At 43.5% G+C, this 23850-nt stretch overlaps 1 protein-coding gene across 1 annotated transcript in view; it reads right to left on the reverse strand.

Moving 5' to 3' along the window:
* The window catches only part of Thada (THADA armadillo repeat containing), a 275181-nt gene that overhangs the window by 82996 nt on the left and 168335 nt on the right, over nucleotides 1-23850 (reverse strand). Inside the window, exon 30 of the mRNA XM_051175184.1 lies at nucleotides 5857-5975. Coding sequence (XP_051031141.1) covers nucleotides 5857-5975 — 119 coding nt within the window. The remainder of the gene's footprint in view (nucleotides 1-5856; nucleotides 5976-23850) is intronic.

Below are 23850 nucleotides of genomic sequence, written 5' to 3' on the forward strand. Positions count from 1 at the left end.
AGGCCAACATAACTGGTGTCACACACAGGGCTTGTCTCCAAGAAAAGTTGATTTTCTAGCACCAAGAGAGTTTGAGATGAACTTATGGAATCGTATATACCAACTTCTTCATCCAAAGCTTGGCACAAAGTAGGTATTCCAGAAATAAGTTTTTAAAAATCTTTAACTGTTGGAGCAGGGGGTGCAGGCCCCCATGCACTGTTGGTCAGAGGTGGGACTCATTGCACAACAGCCTCACTGAGACCTGCAGACACTGCAGGAGCTACAGGGAATTCACCTTACTCTAGACAGCAAACCTAAGGCCAGGATTACAAAACACACAGACACGGTCTCACCCATATACAGACACAGACACAGACACACACACACACACACACACACAGAGACAGTCATACACATACATAGCCACGCAAGTCTCTCTCTCTCACACACACACATACACACACACACACACACACACACTCATACACATACATAGCCACGCAAGTCTCTCTCTCTCACACACACACAGCCACACACACACATTCACACAGTCTCACACTGAGAATTTTCACTAGATCATTATTTACGACATTAAAATGGAACAATGAAGCCAGTAATTGTGATGTACGCTTTTAACCACAACACACTTTCCAGGCAGAGGCAGGCTAATCTTGGTGAGTTTCAGCCCAGCCAGAGCTACAGTGTCTCAAAAAACTAACCAAACAAAAACCCAAACATACACACATACATACAGATGCTTACATTCATTTTTAAACAAATGATATTTTCAAAGCTTTTTTCCTAAACAGGGCAAAATTAATTAATAAAGATGGGTGGTGGTAAAGCTAGGAAGAAAAGCCAAAAACTTAACAACATGAATTAAAACAACGATAACCTTAACCGGGCATTGGTGGTGCACACCTTTAGTCCCAGCAATTGGGAGGCAGAGGCAGGTGGATCTCTGTGAGTTTGAGGCCAGCCTGGTCTACAGAGTGAGTTCCAGGACAGGTTCCAAAGCTACACAGAGAAACCCTGTCTCGAAAAACCAACCAACCAACCAACCAACCAACCAACCAACCAACCAACCAACCAACCAACCAAACACCAATGACAGTCTTGGAGAAGTTAGCAGTACAGAAAGATTTTTTTTTTGTTTGTTTGAAGCATTTGCTCTTTTAAGATGTTTTAAGTATAAAGTTACTGTCTTAACCTCAGAACTCCTCCTATCTTGTAAAACTAAAACTCTAGCCCATTAAACAGCAACTTTTGATTCTCTAGTCTGTCATGTGCTGCCAGTGGCCACTCTACTTGCTTTGTGTATGAATTAACTACCCTGCTTAACATTCTCAAGGCGCCACCATGTTGTAGCATATGTCCCTTGCTGGTTGGATACAGCTGTGTGGCAGAGCACTGGCCTGGAATTCATTTAATCCCTATCACTGGGGGCTGAGAACTTTTCTTTTAAAGGTGGAGTAATATTGCTGCACGAATATATCATATTTTGCCTATGCGGACAGCAACAAACACTGCTGCTTCTGTGTTTTAGCTAGCAGGCATAATGTTGCTATGAGCATGGTTGTATGCATGCATATGCATGTGTGTACTCAGTAGGAGAACTGTAAGATTTTATACTAATTTCATTTTTAAGATTTAAATTTTAAGTGTGACACTATTTTCCACAGCAGACATAAACTTTTAAACAATAACAATAGCAAATACTTTCACACTGTCGAATGAAAGAAGGAAATTGTAACTTTTATATTTAATAAAACCTTAGCTATGGAAAAAAATAGGAAAAAAAAGATGAAGTAACTGAATAAAACTGTTAACCAATAACTGTGGTTTCCATTGGACTGTGATAAGAGTAGCTTTCCTTTTTATATACTTTTTTTTGAGTTTATGCTATTTTTCCTTGATATGCACTGATAGCTGAGGAAAAACATGAAAGAAGTTTAGTAGAAAATAAATTTCCTTTTGACTAGCATATCATCCACCCTAATGAGTCTAACAGTCCACGCAGCTCACCCACGCAGCTCACCAAGGTTTCCTTATCGTTTGGATTTTAGTTTTGTTTTGTTTCTTGAAAAAGTTTACTGTGTGGCTGGTACTAGCCTGAAATCTGCAGCAGTCTTGTGTCTCAGGCCCCACCTAAGCAGCAGGATTAACAGATGTGCACCAGCACACATGGGTTATTTCATCAAGTTTGCTAAAAGGAACGTCCAATACATACTCTTTTATCACTGCAGGAAACACATGATAACAAACCACTTCTGAAAAATTTCTAGTCCAATATGATTGTAATCCCAAATTACAACCAAAGTAAATAAGCCTTTTTCTCTTAGTCCTGCTTGAAAGAGCTTTTCAAAGTCCTTCCTGTTTGGGTGGGGCCCAGGAGTCTGCCAGGATGGCGAAGCTAGAGCCTGCAGATAGCAAGGGCGGCAGGCAGGGCTACTGCTGGGGACCAGACCGCTTCCCCCTTGTGGCACCTCTAGACAACCTTCCCAGGCCAGAAGCTACCTCTTTTTCTCACTTGGTTCCTGACCTGGGCTGGCTGAGTTTTCTGCCAGGAGTTGGTAAGTGCTGCCTTCACATCAAGAGAAAGACAGTGAACTGGCTGAGGAGCGAAAGCTGAGGGAAAAAGAAGGGACACAAGACTTAATGAGCTGATCTCCATAAAGGCCCTGGCACCCTGGAATGAAAAGTGGCCTGTAAGAGCAAAAGCCTAGTTCTTTATTCAAGCCACATTGCCAGCTGGCCATTTATCACCTAAGACTCCCCCAACAACTCTGTGTGTACTGCTCAATCAGCTTACAGAAATAAATCCCTATTAATCATGCAAAGTCAAAACATGAATACACAACAAAAGTCTTTATGTGTTCTCAATTTTAGACTCCACATTTAAGAATTCAATTGATTATTCATTGCTCCAATGAATTATTTTAGAAACCATCTGGAACAAAAGGATAAATAAATGAAACATCCCCTAAAATTCTTGTGCTTATTGGACTGAATGAAGTCAGTGATCAAATGACCTTCAGGAGGAAAAGGTGTTGCTGCTAGAACTTAAAGCAACATTTTCTTCCCCAGCGACAGTAATTTTTCAAAGGTTACACTAGAAAGATACAGAGAGGCCTAAGTGAGCCCGAGGCACACTAATCTTTCATGTGTAAATGACCAGGAATAAAGGGGCCTCTTCAGCAGTGGGACTTGGAACATCCTGCACTGTAACATCTCCATGGCAAAGGCAGGGAAGAGAGGAAGAAAGGACCTGCTTTGAGGTGACTGCCATGGTCCCAAATGAGTTCACCTGAGTATGCAGTTAACTGTATAGACAAATACCACCCTCCCCTGCCACACACACACACACACACACACACACACACACACATACAGCAAGAGGTCCTCCAAGATAGACATGAGGCAGGTGAAGGTTTCTTACCTCCATGGAGTTCTATGGGCACCCCTCAATGATGTGGGTAACACAGAAAAAGCTCATGCAAAGCTCTGGAATGCACTGTGCTTGGGCAGCAGGATTTCCTTCCAAACTCTATTCTAGGCTTGAAACACACCCTGATTAACACTTGTAAAAAAAAGTATGTTGGGGAATAAGAGGAGGTCTGGTGTTAGGAATGATCCACAGACCACCCACTGAGAGGAAAGTTCACACTTGGATAATAGAGAGTTTTGTCTGTATTGGAGACAGGAAAGTAGTTTTCCTGGACTCTGGGTAAAGAGGTAGAAACCCAGCGAGCTCATGTGGCTCATGGTTTCATTTTCTAGGCTAAGGAAATCGGAGGTAAAACTCAAGAGAAGGGTGTGGAAGGGGTGATGACAAGGAAAAGGTTGGCTGGACAATGGTGACAGGTACCATGGGGATGTTCCCCAAGGCAGGAAGGACTTCTGCTGAAGAGCAGGTGAGTAGAAGTACCATTTCACCAGCCATCTTCAGGCACTGAGCAAACTCAGTCCATCGAGGGCTGGCCTGTCCCTCCATCTTCTTTCTCATACAACAGGAAGGAATGGACTTGGGGAAGCAGGAAGGTGACAGTTTCCAATGAGCCTAAGCAAAGGGGTAGAAACTCCTCCTTACAGCAGCTTAAGAACCATGGCTTGTGACTTGGAGAAGTTACGGTTGAAAAAGGGTTTCAGCAGGATCATTTCTGGGGAACCTCCATTTCCTGACCCCCAGATATAATAGCCAGGAAGACCTGGTGAAAAGCCATGCTGCAAATGTGACCCTAAATTTCTGTCCTCCCAGGAAGTGTAACTGTATTGGCACTTCAGACAGAGAACAGCCCCTCAATATCCCTGTCCCCAGTTTTAAGTCACCCACCGCCATGGACAACCACCGAGGATCCCTTTCACGAAAAAGGTTTGCTTCAGGGGCTTCCGGTGCGCCTGCCTGGTTTTCTCTGCCTTGTGGAGGATTATCCCATCATTCCACATGGCCATCTTTTCTGTCTATGCTATTACCTAAGCCTGGAATTCTCCCTGTCTTGGCCATTTCACAAAATCTCTGAATGAGTTTGCTATTGTACCTCCCTCAACTCTCCTCTGGGCCATGCCTATACTATTTACATTTGGATTGTATTTGTTATTATCATATTTAAAACACTGAGTGGAAACACGTGGTTTACTCATCTTTTGAACCTCCTAGAAGCCAGGTCTAGCCCCTTTTCTTTGCATCTGCGGATATACAGGCCGAATTATGGTGGCCCGTTGTTCACCAATGCTTCGCTTAGTTAGGGTGACTGGGACCCTCACAATACCCATCCTTTGACTTCTCATACAAGGTGAGGAGTCTAGCAAAAGTGAACAGAAACACCACATTTACCAAATAATAAAGAGTGGTGTTACAGTAGACAACAAAATACCAACTCAAATTTGGAGGGTGCATGCTATGGCACAGCATATGGTAAGGAGCACTGGCCTCTTCTTAGCAACCTTTGCCAGAGGTAACTCACACAAAGGCTCTTGCAGGGACACTGCCTCACCAGGATCTGGGGGTCTAAACAAAGATCTTCAACACAGTGTTGCATATAATAGCAACCTTTGCCAGAGGTAACTCACACAAAGGCTCTTGCAGGGACACTGCCTCACCAGGATCTGGGGGTCTAAACAAAGATCTTCAACACAGTGTTGCATATAATAGCAACCTTTGCCAGAGGTAACTCACACAAAGGCTCTTGCAGGGACACTGCCTCACCAGGATCTGGGGGTCTAAACAAAGATCTTCAACACAGTGTTGCATATAACAAAATGAAAGATACTGGTAAGAATGGAAGTACCTACTCGGCTTTGCTTACCACATGCAGTCTTTCTGTCCACTTTCATTTCCACCTTCCCTTCAGTGCCTCTCAGATCACCCAAGGGACCCCCTGCCCTGCCCCCTTTTGAGATAGGTTTCTTTGTAGCTTTGGAGCCTGTCCTGGAACTCACTTCGTAGACCAGACTGGCCTCGAACTCACAGAGATCTGCCTGTCTCTGCCTCCCGAGCTCTGGGATTAAAGGCGTGTGCCGTCACTGCCAGGCTACCCAAGGATCTTTAACCTTTAAGCTGTAATGGCTCCTAAGGGTTTGTATAATAAGGCCAGTCAACTGTTATGGTTTGTAGTTACGATGTCTACACAGGGTTGGGCACTTGATGAGGATAAGAAACAATGGACTGTTGAATCCTATCACACTCCTAACTCCATCACTCAGCAATTTTAGAAAAATTGTCAAGGAAGTATTTTCTTTACTATAACACAAAGGTTTAAAATATTCTAGTAAGTCGGGGAAACTCGTGTAAGTTAAAACTGCTTACAACTAGAGACAGCGATTCTCAAACACACCGCTAACCCGATGACTCGGTCACGTGGGGCTTTTACATACCTTGTGGCTAGCCAGAGTTTGGCTTTGGTACAGGCAGTGATGTCACTCATCTCATGCTGAAAATCTGCATTTGTTCTGTGTCTGGGGTCTGTACTGTAGGCTTGTAACAAATGAAAAACCTGAACAAGAAAAGAGAGAAGGCAATGCTCTGCTGTGAAAATGTTTTTCACACATGCGCAGGTCCTCCCTTTCAGATGTCCTCAAACAGTCCCGTCACAGGAAGCAGACACCTGCATATTGTGGGGATCCAGTCTGCATAGGAAAACATGCTGGAGGTTGCAGGGCGGGGAGGAGAAGTCCAGGGCTCAGCCAAACTCGTGCCCTTCTGGGTCTCGCTCATAATTCCCCAGATGGAGGGTCACTGTGACCACATACTCATCTGCCTCAAGAGCTTCTTAGAAGCAACCTGCACACCGAGTTGAGCGGAGAAGTGCAATTACTGTTATGTCAGCAGTCAGACATGAAACTAAACCCCAAGTCTTCGTACAGGAAGGAACTGAGTCTAGGTAGTTTAGACGTAAGGTCTGGGTTTGTTAGGACAGTGTGCTAACGAGGCAGGCACACCACAGAACACCTGTGAGGAAGTCGGGGGAGGGACAGCCATCAGATGTGGGGCACACTCGTGACACTTCCATGGCAATCACAAACCAGAATTAAAAGCTGACAGGGCAGATCCTGGAGCCTCTTTAGACTTTATATTTAGGATGGCAGCTGTTTAACCACACAAGCAAACCACACCATGGGCAATGTGTGTGGACTTGCACTCAGCAATGGCCCATGGTGCCCCTGTGAGGAGCACAGGTCTTTGGGGGAAGAAGGAATGAGACATAGGGTAGAGTAGACAAGGTTCTCTGACCATAAGGACTCAGGGTAGACGATTCCTGTGAGTGGTTCCACTATTGATATAAGATGAGGAGGATGAAGGAAACAAATAACCACATTGAGAATTTTAAAATTTATTTTGGTATTATTTTTTCTGCTGTATCCTCTGCCTCAAGTGCAAGACCTCTGGCTTTATGTGGGCTCTTGGGGTAAGTCCACATGCAAGGACTAATTTACCCACAGTGCCCTCTCAGTGTGGACCTTAGTCTTATAGGTATGAGTTACAACCCCCTTGAAGTAAGAACTCAAGCAGTTCAGGCTGGTCTCAAACTCCTTATGGAACTGAAGCTGGCCTTCAACAGGATCTGATCCTCCTGCCTCTGCTCCTGATGGACTGACAGGTGGAGGCTACCATGTGCAGTGTAGCGTTTCTCTGAAGCAGGAGTACGCAGGAGTGCACACCCAGCCCCTGTATGGACGCTGAGACACTTTCTCTAACAAAGGACCTGTTCTTTCAGGCCACACCACAGCCTGCAGGAATCTAACTACCCGGCATGGAGCCTAGAGCACTGGGCTGGCTGGGGCTTCTGTTCCTATGTGGTGACTGCCAGAGGGAAAAATACCTCCCTCAGCCTCAATCCCTACTGTCCCGAAAGAGCTGGCAGAGTCACTAGGCCTTGCTTTCCACAGCTGCACTAAACCAACCACCGGAGCTTTCATGTGTCACAGGGCTGTAATTAATCAGCAGACACCAGCAAAACACACGACTGTGGAATTTACTTGTCAAGAGAGCTGTGAGGTTTCAAATGCTTCTCATTTAGAAGCAATCACTTCAGAAATAACCCCCAGTGGATGTTTAAGCTCTGGCCTATATTTGCTCACCTTGCTTGGCAAAAACAAAACTGTTTTTGAAACGCTTGGTAGCTCTGGCTTGTGAATGTCAGCCTACGGGCCCATCAATTCTGTCACCCTGGGCACAAACCAGACAACAATTGTGATCCTAGTCACACACCGAGGACAGAGAGCGATCTGTGGGTACAGAGGGGCATGATGGCAGGCCTGGCAGAAAGAGGCGGCACAACACAAACCAAGCACACGTCAGAGGAACGGAGGAGACTGGGGCCGGCGAGAAGGACTGTAAGGCAGATGAAGGAGGGGAGAGGCTCGCAAGTGAACATGTGAACACACAACCATCTTCGCATGTCATTTTAACACTGGGCTTAAGAAGAGTGTGACCATGATCAGTGTGACGTTCACTAGAGGTCAGGGAGCTCTGGGAAGCTGTCCCTCAGCTCTTGGGGTCACTCTCCTCTCTCCCCACCTTGTCAACAACCAGAACCAAGCATAGAGAAGCTAGGCCTGCCAGCCCAAGAAGGCGCAGAGCTCCTAAGACAGCCGGGAGTGCTGACAAGAGCAGTGCTGGCGCAGGCGCCCGCGTCTGTTGCGTCTGTTGTGGCATTCACACACCCAGCCCACAACTACTTGTGAAGTGAGTATTAGTAGCAGGCAGGGCCTGGGAACTGCAGCAGAGACCAAACAGCTCTTGCTCTCTTGCAGCTTGTGTTCTAGTCACAGAGAAATGAGGAATCGGCAGCCTCCCTGATGCTGCACAGTCACATTGCCGTCACCTACCTGGCCTTTCCTGATCTCATGCTTGTGAGTCTAGGGCATGGTAGGAATACAACAAGCACTTCCTGCAGGGAGCACATGGTGGTGTTTAGCATCTCTTCTAACATTAACTCTCTCAGGGCACATTCCCATGGACCCTGCACACTGCAGTAGGTACCGACTCTGTTCTAGGTAGACACAGAGCTGAAAGATACCATGTTCTTCACACTCTCATGACTCTGATGGGATGGGACAGAAAGGCTAAATGAATGGCTGACTCCCATTACAGACTCTGAGGACAGGCAGACATGGCTGTAAAATAATGACTAGCTATGTCCTTAGGTCAACTGACAACTTCTGTCTCCCAATAGTAAATAGAGTCTCCTCTTTCTTTTTAGGTATTACTCTAATTATGTGTGTATGTGTTCATGTGCAGGCATGTGCATGTGCCATGGCACACATGTAGAGGTCAGAGGGCATCTTCTGGGAACCCATTCTGGTGATGGAACTGAAGCACTTTTATGGGTGTGCCTGAAACCTTTTAACATAAATCCTACATAACAGTGTATTTTTCCTACACACCACACACACACACACACACACACACACACACACACACACACACACGCGCACACACGCACACAACACCCCTACAAAAAGTTTAACTTTCAAACTAATCACAACAAATGAGAAACAACAATAATAAAACAGGAAACAATGATATACTGTAATAGACATTACTTAAAAACTATTAACTGTTTATTTTTGGAATTTTGTTTCTTTTTCTTTATTTCAATCTTTTCTCCCCCTCCCCCCCATTTCCCTGTATAGTCCTGGATATTCTGGAACTAGCTCTGTAGACCAGGATGGCCTGAACTCAGAGATCTGTCTGCCTCTGCCTCTCAAGTGCTGGGATTGAAGGTGTGCTATCACTGCCCATTATGGAACTTCAGAAAGAGCCACTAATGGGAACAGAGGGATTTCTGCAATAATGTTTATTTTTTGACTTCAGAGATGTTTGTTCATTCTCTCTCTCTCTCTCTCTCTCTCTCTCTCTCTCTCTCTCTCTCCCTTTCTCATACACACACACAGACACACGCATACCTCAAAGCCATAGAGATCCCCCTGCCCCCTGCCTTTGCCTCCGAGTGTTGGGATTAGAGGTGTGCTCCACCACTGCCTGGCTTCTGCATGATATTCTTATCTGTTAAGAAAAGAAATTTGCTAGAGTCAAGGGAAGAGTATGTAATCAGGGGAGGCTGAATTTGGAGAAAGAGAGAGAGAGAGAGAGGGAGGGAGGGAGGGTCCTATCATCCACATGGACGCTTATAACTGCATGTAACTCCAGTTCCAGAGGATCTGATGTACCATTCTGACTTCTATAGGCTCCAGACACACATAACACACATACAAACACATGCATGCACACATATATACTCACATACATACAATAATTTAAAAATTCTTTAAAAAGTGTTTAATATACAATATTGGTTGGCTAACTGTAACAATGTGCTACACTAAATGAAAATATTAACATACTATTTTTTAAAATGAGTCTACATTTGTTTTAAAATAGACACTGATTTTAAGATGTGTTGGGACTGCTCAGGAGGTAAGAAGTGGCTCTGTGTCACGGAAGGATCAGTAGGGTGTGTGGGTCAGGTGGAGAAAATCCTCAGAGGCAACCTGTCATGTGGCCAGCAGAACTCTCTTCAAATGAAAACGTCATTGTCAGGAGCTGTAACTTGGAGAGAGATGTCAAGGGTAGGTGGAGGCCATCACAGACAAGGCAGGAGGCCCAGGACCATGGCAGAAGTCTAATTAAGAGGAGATGTGTTGGAACCAGGGACTGAAAGCTAATGGTCTTGTGGGCTATGAGGCCTTGTGGCCTACACGGAAGACAGCATCCCTATTTTCAACTTCTTTTGGAACCTGTAGTGGATCCAACACATCACAAGCCACCTGTCCACAGCAGAATGGTAGGAGCTACTTACTGCCCATTACTTTGGTTGCTAAGGAAGTATTAATGCCATTTATCACTGTTCTTTTGACTCAGAGTCTAAGACTCTATCAAAGGTCTGAAAGGAAAGGATAGACAGAGAAGGCATAATTTTAAATGATTCCTCTAGGTTTCTGTACAGGACAGTATTCTGATTTTGTAATACCCTCTAACGACCATGTCTAAACACTAGCAGCCGTGAATACAGAGGAAACACACGAGAGACCTTCTTGGTCTGCTCAACATGGCAAGAGCTGGGAAAAACCTAGTTGGGCATCAGGAAAGACACTCATAACTTGGGAATGGACCCCTTTTCAGGGCCAGCATCAGAAGGGCACCCCCAGCAGGTCTGAGAATGAGGGAGAAGGATTGGATGAGCTTGGACTTGGACATCTCACTTGCTGAGATGTGTGGAGTGAGGATCATCTATGGGATACTTTCTCTTAGTCATTTGTGGTACAAGAACAGTATTGTTTTGAGATGAGAGGGAAGTCTGCTCATCTATTCACCTTAGAATGAAGGACAGTCTACCTCTAGGTATATTAGGTCCCTAAAGTGGATCCAGAGGTACCGCCAGTGAAAGAGGACAGGAGAAGGGAGTGTTGCTGCCAGAGATAATTATGCCCTGTGGCTCAGCTGGCAGTGATCCTTGCCACATGAACCTGGAAAGTTGAGTTCAGGATCCAAGATCAAATGGAAGGAGAGAAGAGACTTTACATAGCCGCTCCCTGACCCTCACAGGAACGATGTGGTACCCCCACCCCCAACATCACATATTTAAAAAAAAAAAAAGACAGATATGCCTCAGCTGGAAAGGGGTGGAACTAACACAAGTTGGCAGCAGCATGCCCTGTTATCACAAGCATGGGCTGGCCAGCCATGCCCTAGGGAGGGGTGGTCCCCGGAGGCTGTACTGAGTGAAATGGGCCCCTCCAGGGATCCTGTATTTCTTGCATTGAAGAACTAAGCCTAAGAACTAATGAGACACCACATTGAGAACCTGGAAGCAGTTAGGGTCCCCTCTAAACATGGGGGTGGGGGTGGGACACAGGCATCTGTGGGATGCATGGGGTGGGTCCATTTGGGCAGCCCACAATCTTAAAAGTAGCTCAATAGTACAAATGTAATTAATTCTGAATAAATGTTATGGGCCTAAAGAGAGTCATGAGGCAATTCCTTAAAAAAACAAAAACAAAAACAAAAAACCCTCACACCACACCAGTAAAATATGTCTGGTTTATGCTGTGGAACTAAAATAGTGACTTGTGTGGGACAAGATCAAGATGACATATGGCTGTTTGGGAATGTGATGCTGAGACAGGGTTTTTTCCCTTCACCAAGCGTGGCTTTCAGGCCAGTTTCCTCTTTAAAATCAACAGTAGCTGAGCCCCAGGAGCCCCAGGAGTCACAGGGCAGGGTTAGGCAGGCCTTGAAAAGGGCCAAGTCTAGTAGGAAAAGAGACACTCTAAACACCAGACCTAAAGGGGGTGACTGGATTGTAACCATCGATGATTCTAAACTCTGATGATCAAATGCTAATTGATCACTTTTACAGCTGGATTTTGCTAAAAAAATAAATAAATAAATCCAAATCTTCTCCCTCTTGCACCACACAGCCTGGGGAGCACTTGGTTCTTGTTCCATTCAGCCCGGTACACCCTCCTGCATGCGCCTTCCTGCATCACTGGGCTCCCCAGCTAAGTCAGTGCCATATTTTTCCAAGCTCAGTGTTTACACAGGATTTTATTTCGGCTGGTAAAACATCTGTATTTTTTTTTTTAAGGGACTCAAATAAATGATCTATGCTGGGAATGTACAGTATAAGATGATGTCAGCCCTCCTCCCCCCTCAACTCACTGGTCAGAACAAACATTGTTTCAGCCTGTAGCTGGGAATGTGAATATTTATCCTGTCAACTTAATTCATACAAACAGAACTAGAGGCAGGCAGGCAGGCAAGCCGAAGTATTTTATGGCTTTAAGTCAGACTGAAAAGGGGGGTTAGGAGGGGGATGGCTGAGGAAAGAATCTAAACTTTCTAATTCACAGAAACCTGTTTTATCACATAACTTCTGGAAGTGGATATGACAAACATTTCAAAGGCAGATTGTGCATGTGTGTGTGCATGTGTGAGTGCATGTGTGTACATTCATGTATGAGTGTTCATGGAAGGACTGAAACATACAGCCCCCCAAAGGAGTGAGTGTAAAGTCCCATCATGCTGGATAAGATACAAGACCCTGCACCTGGGTAATATCTTTCCTCCAATACTTGTTTTGACATAGGGCTGTCAGTTTTCCTAAAGGCAAGCCCCGAGGGTAGTAACACTCACAAGTTCAGAACCCTCTTTCAAGGACTTGCTGAGCCCTGAGGGCTCAACCTACCTTCCACTACATAAGCCTCTCTGTATCTATAAAAGATGAGCTCCTACCCCTGACAACCTAAGAGACGCTACCTGGTCCAGCCTAGCCATTCCCAGTTTTCCTTTTACTCTTTCCAGCTGAGCTATAGGAATTCTACCTAAACCAGAGGGCCAACTTCAAACATTTCTAGGATGGCATACTGAGCTTACATCCTTCCTTAACATTCTCAATTCTTCATTAGTGCCCAACAGTCCTGCTGTTGAAGTCAAGTGATACCACTCAAAGATTCTTATATTACCTGTTTACATATGAAAAATTCTATAATACAGAGCTAAAATATTTACAGAGGGGAGAATAAGAAAAAGTATGTAGATGGCAGAGGCAGGCAGATCCCTGGGCTGCTAGGTCATCACATTGTGACTGACTCAAAAAAGAGGGCAGGTCCAGATTCTCAAACTCCTTTAACTTACATACCTTTAGTGACACAATAAGTTTTTCATGGTGCCCTCTGGGCCAAAGGAAATATCTAGTGCTTTTAATTCATTAAGGGAGTAGGTCCAAATGACCAGATTAACAACTCTGTGGCTGTTCGAAAAGCAGGCTAAAAAGACTTCTGCATATGACTTCATTTCAAACAGCCACAGACTGTATGTGCCCATAATGTCCCATGCCCAGGACTCCTCTTGTTGCAGTCACATGTTAATTTCTTGTGATGCTTACTTTCTATCACAGGAGCTACCCAATGTCAATTTTAAAAAGACATGACAGCATCAACAGGAGTATGGCATGAGCTAATGTTTCTATTGTTACTTTGAGCTAGTAGTCCACATATCTGACAGATGTCCAATATCACTGCTGTACTTCTCCACCCAGTTTTAAAACATCCTATGGCTTGGCACATCCCTTTGGGAACTGTAAATATTAACAAGGAATATAAACAATGTACAGATGAAATACAAATAGCCAGTAAACACGAGAAGATGTTTCATTTCATTAAGGCTTAAGGAAATGGAAAACATTATTTTTTCCTTTTAACCAAAAGCAGTGGGTTTCCTTGTGGTACTTTCACATGCACACATCCTTTCTTCTGTTCTTAGCCATCCATTGCCCTCTCACTCTCTTCCACCCTTAGTCTCCAAACAATGTTCTTTTAAACCAAAGTGATCTGACAAAGAAAGTTATTGAAAAGGCAAAACCTAATTAATGACTGGTTAAGAAAATAAACATGTGGATTCATCAATGAGCTAGAAACTGACCAGCAAAGTCATGTTTATATATAGATGTACATATATGTGTAAAACTTATACTTTACAGTGGGAGCTACAATAAGCAACCCCACACCAAGTTTGGCAGTGGTTATCAAAATGGAAAACATGCACATTTTCAGTCTTACAATGTCCTAGGTGTTTCTAGGTGTTCATTTTGCAGACATAACTTCCAGGTGTGGATGAAGATATGCATGTTCAAGAATGATCTTCAGCAATATTGGTCATAACCGGAAAACTCAGAAATTATTGATATAGAATCAGCTGGAGAAACTATGGCATACTCTTTTTTTTTTTTTTTTTTTTTTTGAGACAGGGTTTCTCTGTATTGCTTTGGAGCTTGTCCTGGAACTCGCTCTGCAGACCAGGCTAGACTCGAACTCACAGAGATCCGCCTGCCTCTGCCTCCTGAGTGCTGGGATCAAAGGCGTGCACCACCAACACCTGGCTACTGTGGCATATTCTTGGAGTATCATAGCCAAATGTACAGCTATTAAAAAGAATTGTAGACTTGTATGTACTTAACTGGTAACGTTTCTAAGTCATATTGTTAAACAAGTAGGAAGCTATAAATGCTAGGATCATGATTTTATTGCTGCCAAATTATCAATGGTAAAGCTTTTAAGTAAGAATGCATAAACCCTTCTGCTTTAGAAACAATTATAACTCCCCTTCTATTTGCTAAAAAAGTGACCTTCTGCCAAGTTTCCTCTAACAGTAACAATTTCGATATTTGTCTTACATCAAACCCAGAAGTCTGGGTACAAGCTCAGGTTTATAATCCTGGCTCTTCAGCGGAGGACTGGGTGCTCAAGGGCATTCTCAGCTACATAACAAGTATGAGGACAGCCTGGGCTACAGAGACCCTGCCTCAAAAAATAAGCTCAACAAAATGAAACCCAGAAAATCCACACAAGCACACTGCTCTTAGTCTTAGTCACCCAGCTGGCATTTTTACATGCATGGTGTGAATGGAGGCCACTCTGTAGGTGCACATCGAGTGACAGGATGGTCCTGCTACCATAAAGGACCACTGCATCACTCACAGAACCAAGCAACGAAAGTCAAAAAGTGTTCCCCAACTCTACACTCCAAACGAAACCTGTATGTTAATCACTGAGACAGGTAATGTGGTATTTCTACCAAGAGTTTAAAAAAATAATGAAAAGAAAAAGCACGTCTCCAAGACTCAGACATTCTCAAGACTGTAGTAGTGAGACACTCCTCCTCCTCTTCTCTTTCCTTCAACTTACTATGTGGCGAGGTTGGCCTCGAACTTGAGACCCTCCTGACTCAGGATCCTGAGTACTGAGGTGGCAAGTGTGCACTTTACCTGGCTCCTGGACTTACGTCCACTTACTAGTTTATACCCAGTGGTACTTGAAGAGCAGGACAGGAGAAGGCAGCAAGTGGGTAGTAGCAGGAGGGTAGCAGCATTCCTGAGCACTACAATGACATACCCAACTCTGTCTATTTGGCATGCAAGGATTACAGAAACATAAAGGTGCTATGTTAATATACAACGTTCTGGATCTTAAGCAGCTATAATATTTCCCTTGTAAAAATAGTTTGAATCACAGGAAACAGTTTAACATTTAGTATCTTGTCTTTGGGCTGATTAGTGAACGTTATCCAAGCCACCCAGGGAGGGACCTGGACAAAGCACCTCAGGGTTACCCTTAAGGCCCGTCAAGCCCACACCTGGTACAGACCCAGAGCCAGAGGCTGCTGGAGTCCATGTCCTCTTCTGAAAACTCAAGATGGAATCCCCCTTTTTTTACACGCTGTCAGTTGCAGCGTATTTCAAAGGTCACTGAAGTAAACAAAAGGGAGAGGCTGAACCTTTAAAAGTCGAAAAGCGACAACTGTTTATAAAGTGACTGTTTATATTTTCACATGGAGGAAGGAAAAATATGATTGCTCTAAGTCCCTAGGAATGGAGATGTGGGCGGCTTCCCTTTCACCCTCCCCCAGTCTGTTTGTTCCTCTGCCACTCGGCACTTCCAGCAGAGCAACATCTGTGGCATTCATTTTTGGGAGTTCTACAATTCTGAGCAATAAACTAGGCCTTGGAGCCCTTTTAGTCATAGCTGTCCTCCACAACCCCACCAAGCCGGTGCACTATCTAATGCCATACAGGCAGGCCACAGTAAGTTCTCTCCAAATCCCGAGCCCAGCTTCCTTGGAGAACACTTCAGAGAATGATGACTGCCTGGGATCTTACTGAAAGAAAGAGCCAGCCACCCGATCCCAGTAGGCCGGCCTCCTTTGATCCCAGGTGACCAAATCTGGCCTCGTTGACAATGAACCCTGGATGGTAGCATGTGTGAGCTTGTAAATGGATTTCAGTCCTTTACTAGGAATATCTTATGATAATGAGACCTGGATGGTCTTACAATAACCACCTAAGTGGCACCTACTGCATGAGTTAATCAAAGTGAAACTCTCTGATAAGAACATCCTATCTTTCTACTTTTTCATTAAGGTTCAGTTTATCACCAGCTCCTCTGTGAAGTTCTAACAATACCAGGTCCTGCTCATCGCCTCATCCTTTTGTCTCCTATAATTTATTATCCCAAACACTTATTTGGCACCTAACAAATGTTACCTTGACTACTACCTATCTTTTTATGTAAAACACGTCCAACAGAGTTTTCCTGGAGTGAGGAAATTTGTCTATCTGACTTTTAAATTCAAGGCAGTTTCCATGTGGGCTGAGACAATCAGTACTGACAAGGTTAACTTAATTGTGTAAATGGCAAGACTGCTTGTAATGTGGTGGTGCACATCTGTAATCACAGGCAAAAGTACTGCCATGAATTCAATGTCAACCTGTGGTACATAGCAAGGGACTGACTAAAAAACAAAACAAAACAAAAGTAAAGAATCTGCACACGGGAGAGTGGGGAGTCCTCGGAGTTGGAATGTGCTGTATGAAGCCATGTCGTTTACACCAGAGCCATCCTGAGGAAGTCTGCAATCTTCCGTCTACATCTGCTTCAGCTTCTGAAGCTATTCACATGGCATTATTTGTTGAACCAACAGCTAGCTGAGCAAGGACTACTGAGAGGGCATCAACCTCCCCAAGTCTCAGTGTTCTGACCTCCCCCATCACTGTATGGCTGGGAGGTTTTGAGGACCAACTTGGGAAAGGTTTAAAGTGGATTTTTACACAAACGAGCCCTCTCTGCCATTATTGGGACAGACTGCAATGGTTCCCATCAGATTCACATGGAGAAACTTTCGGCTTTGGCTCAATGGTTCTAAATATGCCATGACATTACCTCTGGAACATCTGGTAATGTCCAGGGTATTTCTGGTTGCACAAGCTAAAAAACTACCAGTACCTAGAGGTCCACGCCAGGAATGCTGGTAAAATGCTTTACAAGGCACAGCACACCCTTTCATAACAAAGCAAATCCAGGCCAACATGGAGGAGTACTGAGGTGTGATGCTGTGGAGAACTGTTAATCACAGGCTCCAGGCAAAGCCAGGCTGCTGACTGAAGAAGACTGTAACCTCCTGGAGCTTCATTTCCTCACATGGAAAATGGAGTCTGTAAGACAAGTCATGTCATGGGGTAAAATAAGATCTAAAAAACAGCTGACGTGAAGAGTGCTTGGTGACTGTGCAGTAACAACTCAGTCTTCCTGATCAGCAAATGGCATGCAGTTCTAGTATTTCCCCACAGTTTATGACTCCTTTTGAAGTAGGCACAGGGAGGAACCTGACTACCCCTGGGCCCTGACCCTGTTGCTACTTACATGTGTCTGTTCTCCTCAGCAGGTGTTTCCAGGACTTCTCCTCAGCAGTGCTTTCTGCAATGGACTCTGATAAGTTTCCAAGACAGTGTGCTTCTCACCAATCATCTTACCATAGCCCCCGCCAAGTGGATGGCAGATACACATAATGGTCATCCCGCAGGTGCTTTAACAAGTATGGGTGTCAGAAGTTTGGTTGTTTTTTGTTTTGTTTTTTTGGTAAATTTTCTGTATTTCTGATTTACAATATACATGCACGCATGTCCTCTTACCTTTAACACTGTCTAATTTCATTCAAGTGGAAGTATTCAGAAGTGTTCAGCTCATAGGTATACAAGGTGTGAGAGGAAGGAGACACAGGGAGCTGTTTAATGGGTATGGGGTTCCAAGCCTGCAAGTTAAAAATGTTCTGAAGAGTGGCTGCACAACAGTGTAAATATGTTTAGCACAACTGATATGAGCACTTACAAGTGTTCAAGATGACAAACTTTATATGTATCTCATTTTTTTCAAAATTATGAAACATTCCTGGCATGTTTATAGTACAGTGCCTGCAGTGACAGCTTCCTCAGGGAAACTATAGGAAACCAAAAAGGCTATGATGGTAGAAATGGGATGGACAGGGAAGAAGGACAATAGATGACTGAATAGGTTCTGGCAGAGACATCACACGGAGCTCTGCTTCACAGGCCCAGGAGTGATGGAGTCTCCTTTGCCAGTGCCCCACGGATCCAACACTACACTCCCTCTCCCACATTTTACAACAAAGAGCCTGATTGCTTCCTCCCAGCCTAAGGATGGGCGCCCCCATGTCTGCTGTCCATTCACCAGTCAGCCAGGCTCTGAGTGGTCAGGTCATGTGGTACAACAAAAAGGACTAGATGTGGTAGGAGAGACAAGGTAGGGCTTCACTATCTACCCAGCAAGAACAAATACCAGAAGACAAAGGAGCTCTGCTCTGAAAGGCGCTCTCTTTGAGGCCTTTGGCCAACCCCACTTTGTGGAAAAGGAAAAAGCAGGGAGAGCAGTTAAGAGGAGGGAAGGATCAAGGATGAAAAAAAGAAATAAATTAATTGTAACAATGGAGACAAGAAAGGGGCAGATAAAAGCAATTTACAGGGAAAATTGTAAATTGTTTTATGTCATATAGAAAATTTAGTAATGTAAACACAACACAAAACACCCACACAGAGCAAATAAAAATCACCTACATTCATTCCAGCAATGCTCAATACCATGATACTATTCATGATTTCTCAATCATGATTTGAATTCTCTGATTACAGAAATTCTCATGTACCCAAAATGCATGGGAGAGATGGATGGTTCTTGATACTCCTTCACACTACCTGAATTCTGTCCCCAGCACCATGTCCGGCAGCTAACACCTGCCTGAAACTCCAGCTCCAAGGGATCTATCTGATACTCTCACCTGATGTCTGTAACTACACACATGGCATGTGCTCACACTTAAACATAAGTTATTGGGGGGGAGCATTTCAAGAAGGTCTCCCTGTAGTCCTTAGTATTTGCTCTGTAGCCCAGGCTGGCCTCGAACTCAGTGTTCCACAAGTGCTATAGTTAAAGATGTCCACCATCAACTCCAGCTTAAGTAATTTTTTTAAGTGCATAGGTGAACTACACAGTTACTTTAGATGATCAATTAACTAGAACTGTAAGATTACATTAGTCAAATAATCCCAGAACCCCCATTTTGGCTTCTTTTAATTAAAAAAAAAAAAAAAGACAACCAGCACCAGGTGATGACCTTCAAGAATGACACCTGTAGGAGACCAAGTTTCATACAACGCTGAGACACTGGGACATCTGTGTGGATGCTAAACCCCACTGCTCTCTAAACCTCACTGCTGTCCTAGCTGTCCTTAGCTGTCCTGCTATCACCACAAAGGAGAAAGCCCACAGTCCAAAATCTTAGGAAAACTATGATTAAAAAAGAAAAAAAAAAAAAAAAAAAAAAAGTTCTCGCCCGAATTCCCCACTCCCCAGCTTAGAAATACTGAAGTTTTTCACAGAGAATGTGTTTGAAGCTGCTGCGGCCAGTGTGACATCTGTAAGTCATCCCGAAGAGGTGCCTGCCCTTCTAAATGCTGTGTTTGTCATGGCAATGTGTGTTTTCCCTGCACAGTTCAAAGCCCTTTGTGCCTCTGTTTCTCCTCTCGCTGCCTCCTTTGTCCTGGTCCTGCATTTTCCTAGGGTGGTAGCGAACCCTCCATTTACCCCTGCTGAAATCTAGTCTCCCACCTCAGCTCAACTTGATCAAGCCCTTTTCTTCTCCATCCTCTCAACACCCACAGGTCAGAAACCATCCACTCAAGCCCTCTCTCTGACTCATCTCTTTGACAGAGCTGCCCCTTCTCAAATCTGGTCGAACGAGAGTAGTACCATCAAGATGAGGGAGCCAGGAGATCAAGAGTTTATGTGCACCACTGACTTCCTTGTCCTCAGAAGATGTGTCACACGTGATTATAATTATCACTGCTATCTCTACTCATTCCCACAATTCTTTCTTCATGCCCCTTGATCTTGACCATGAAACAGTATGTTACTGAGCTGCTTCCCAAACCCCTGCCTTGGGCACTCCTGCCAGCTGCCCTTTAGACTTGGAAGCTTCCCCTTATTCACGGCTCTGTGCCAGCTTTCCACATGAACGACCAGGAACACCCTCCCGAAGGTGCAGCAGGTCTGGAGTGGAAATAAGTAATGAAATGAAACGGGGAAAACTTTCTGTCCATGCCACTGTCCAAATGTGGAAACTGCAGGCTTTTCTTGTCGCTCTCTGTGGCCCTTTCAGCTCAAGGAAATATTGCCTACTTATTTGCACTAGCTGTCACTCTGGAGGAAGACTTGTTTCTGGACTTAACACAAGTGTCGCCTGTCTCTTACATTAACTCAGTTTTTTACTGACGAGAAAATCTGGGAAACTGACAGCTCATCAACTTTCAGCTTTTGTCAGTGTTCTAACATAGAGATCTGAAATATCTTGCCAAATGGCCTCAATTACTTAGGTCACAAAGATTCTACCTATCCTATGCTAAGTCTGGAATTATACTTAACTTGAACTTAAAATAGTATTAGTATTACGATAATATTATTAATTAATAGTAAATAAATAATGAAATATTACAATTAAATTACAATGAAGTCGACAATCTAACTTTTCTATTGAGAACCTGTTGGTTAAATCCAGTCATGGTCAAGGCCAGCAATAACTTCATACTGCCCAACTTGTGATACACTAGCAAAGTACTATGCATGTCCTGGGAACTAATACCAACCTTACTGATTTGGGGGCTGCAGAGGTCACTTAGCAGTTCAGAGCTGCTCTTCCAGAGGACACAAGTTTTATTTCCAGTACCTATCTTGGGAGGCTCACAATTGGCTGTAAATTCAGCTCCCGGGCACGCAATGTACACTTCTGGTCTCCATGGACACACACATATACATTCATACAGACACATACATAAATAAAAACAAAACTTTTAAAAATCCAGTAATGATTACAATTAAATGAAGCACCATCCACTTAAAAGAAAAAAAAAATATAAAGGTCTAAAACTTCAACATTGTGTGTGTGTGTGTGTGTTGGAGATCTTATCAATGTCTCTAGAATGCTAAGTAAGTGCTCCACCTCAGCTCTTGGCCTAGTATGGTAAAGTCCCCCTCACAATGAGTCAATGAAAATGAAAGTGAAAACTTGAAGCTTGTATCTTGATCTTGGCCCGAAAGAAGGTGACTACTACTTAGGAATCTTGGCTGGATTTCTAGAAACTTCTACTTGGTTCGACTGCCCAAATTTCCCAGAATGAACCTCTTTTTGTCCCTCATAGACTGTTGTTTGACTCAGTTCTCTCCACCACCATGCTGGGAAGAGTTCAAAGTTAATCAAGGGCATCCACACAGCAGGTGCTTCTAGGCAAGGATCACAGAATGAATAGATATTTCACATTAAGCACCACAAATGCTCAAGGATGCTTATTTGAAAATATCTTATTAAAAATATAAAGTTCTTTTTGGATTAAGCCATAAATGAACTAAATGCAACAGAAGAAATTACAGGCCCTTTTCTAAAACATGAAATGTCATCTTTATATAATAACCAAAAACATAAAAGTAAACAAAAAACCACAAGCAATTTTACTGTAGTACAATGGAAACAAAATTTCAGCAGAGGTGCATCACAGCTATGTTTAACGTGTGGTTTGCAAGAGGATGAAATAATTCTCCATAACACAAAAGCTTCAAATGTAAATAATGAATAGTTCCCACGATGAGATTCACCTCTGAAACTCAGCAGATTGCAAAATCAATGCAGAGACGAAGTTATTTATCAACTCCGCTTCCCACCAACCTTAGCATGCTGTCAACTAACAATAACAAGTTAATGTTTTCCAGTAATCCTCACTGTGCTATTTAATTGCCAGCACTCAGGCCAAGGTAAACTCAACAGCAACAAAAAAGCCAACATCACCATCAAAGAACAAGATTAATGAACACTACATTTCTGCTTTGAAGTGAATGTGGAGAATCACACCCACACCATATTCCTTTTTAGCCACTGTGATTTCAATTGTGACAAACAGTCTACATAATGATTTGAAGGTAGATTTAAAATATTCCCTTTGTTTTAACTCACCCGAGGAAGGCTTTAAATAACATCCTATATATTACAAAGTAGACCGCTCCCCCCTCGCCCACTCTTCCCCCCCCTCCCCCCCGCCCCAATCACAGAACATACTAATCTAAAACTGACCACTAATCCTAAATAAAGCTTTTTAAACTGAACTATAACTTGGCCAATGTGAAGTATACACACAGCCTGAGTCTTTATATATACACCTAATCAAGAGCTACAGTAACCACTGTCACCTACAAAACATGAGATGATTCTAACACACTTGACTGGACTCGGGCCGAAAAGCAGGAGCCCACAAGACCATCAGACTTTACCTAAGTTCTGGCTGTTCAGAGCACAGGAGCCAGCAGTGCCCTCTCATGCTCATCACAGCAGGGCTGGTGCATCCACACCTCCCACAACATGGTCAGCTCTACTGTGCTGCCCAGACAAGGTGCAGGGTCTGCTCCCCCAAGTGACAGCATACAGGTTAGACAATAATTAATGACTCAAGAATAAGAACAAGGGCTGGAGAGATGGCTAGGTGGTTTAAGGCACTTGTTCCTACAAAGGACCTGGGTTGGATTCCCAGTACCCACATGGTGACTCATATCCATTTAACATTCTCTTCTGACCTTCATGGATACCTGGTACATATGCGGTTCACAGGTACATACTAGCAAAACATCCATTCACAATAAATAAATATACAAATGAGTCTTTAAAAACGTTTAAAAATATTATTAAAAGGAAAAAGAACAAAAGCCCAAAAGTTCTAGAAACCCTATGAAAATCATGAATTTAAAAAGTCTTGGGGTAGCTGGGCTGTGATGGTTTATGTTTTGAAAAGGAAAAACATTGCAATCCTAGAGAACAGACTTGGGTCCTTTAGGATTTTAGGATATCACACCACTCTATCACTGAGATATATCCCCAAACCCCAAGTCTTTTTATTCTTTCTAGTTACTCTTTTTGTTTTCTGTTTGTTTGTTTTTCAAGACAGGATTTCTCTATGTAGTCCTGGCTGTCCTACAACTCACTCTGTAGACCAGGCTGGCCTCAAACTCACAGCGATTCTCCTATCTCTGCCTCCCAAGTGCTGGGATCAAAGGCCTGCACCACCAACGCCCCAAAAGACTCTTATTCTTTATAGATGAATAAAATGAACAACTATGAATAAATATGTACAAAACTCAAGGGTGCTTTTGGCCAGTAATTAGTGACGTTGCCCTGTGAAGAGCTAGAGAATAAATACAATACAAATTTTGAGCAATATGGTCTCTCTTAGAAGCATAAGCAGCTACTGAAAATATGTAAAAAGAGAGACAGCTGTATTTCAATAAAGCTTTATTCAAAATAGGAATACGGGTCTGATTTGGCTTCCACACAACAGATTACAATCTTGTTGTAGAGAAATGCACTCAAAACAATGTATTGATTAGTGCTGACTGAAAGTACCAGACTAATGAAGTTACTCAAATATTTGTAGGCTTTTGGGAAGTGAAGAAGGCAATTAATTTCTGCCCAGAGAAATAAACATA

This window comes from Phodopus roborovskii, unplaced genomic scaffold (genome assembly GCF_943737965.1).
Source record: "Phodopus roborovskii unplaced genomic scaffold, PHOROB, whole genome shotgun sequence".
Taxonomy (NCBI): domain Eukaryota; kingdom Metazoa; phylum Chordata; class Mammalia; order Rodentia; family Cricetidae; genus Phodopus; species Phodopus roborovskii.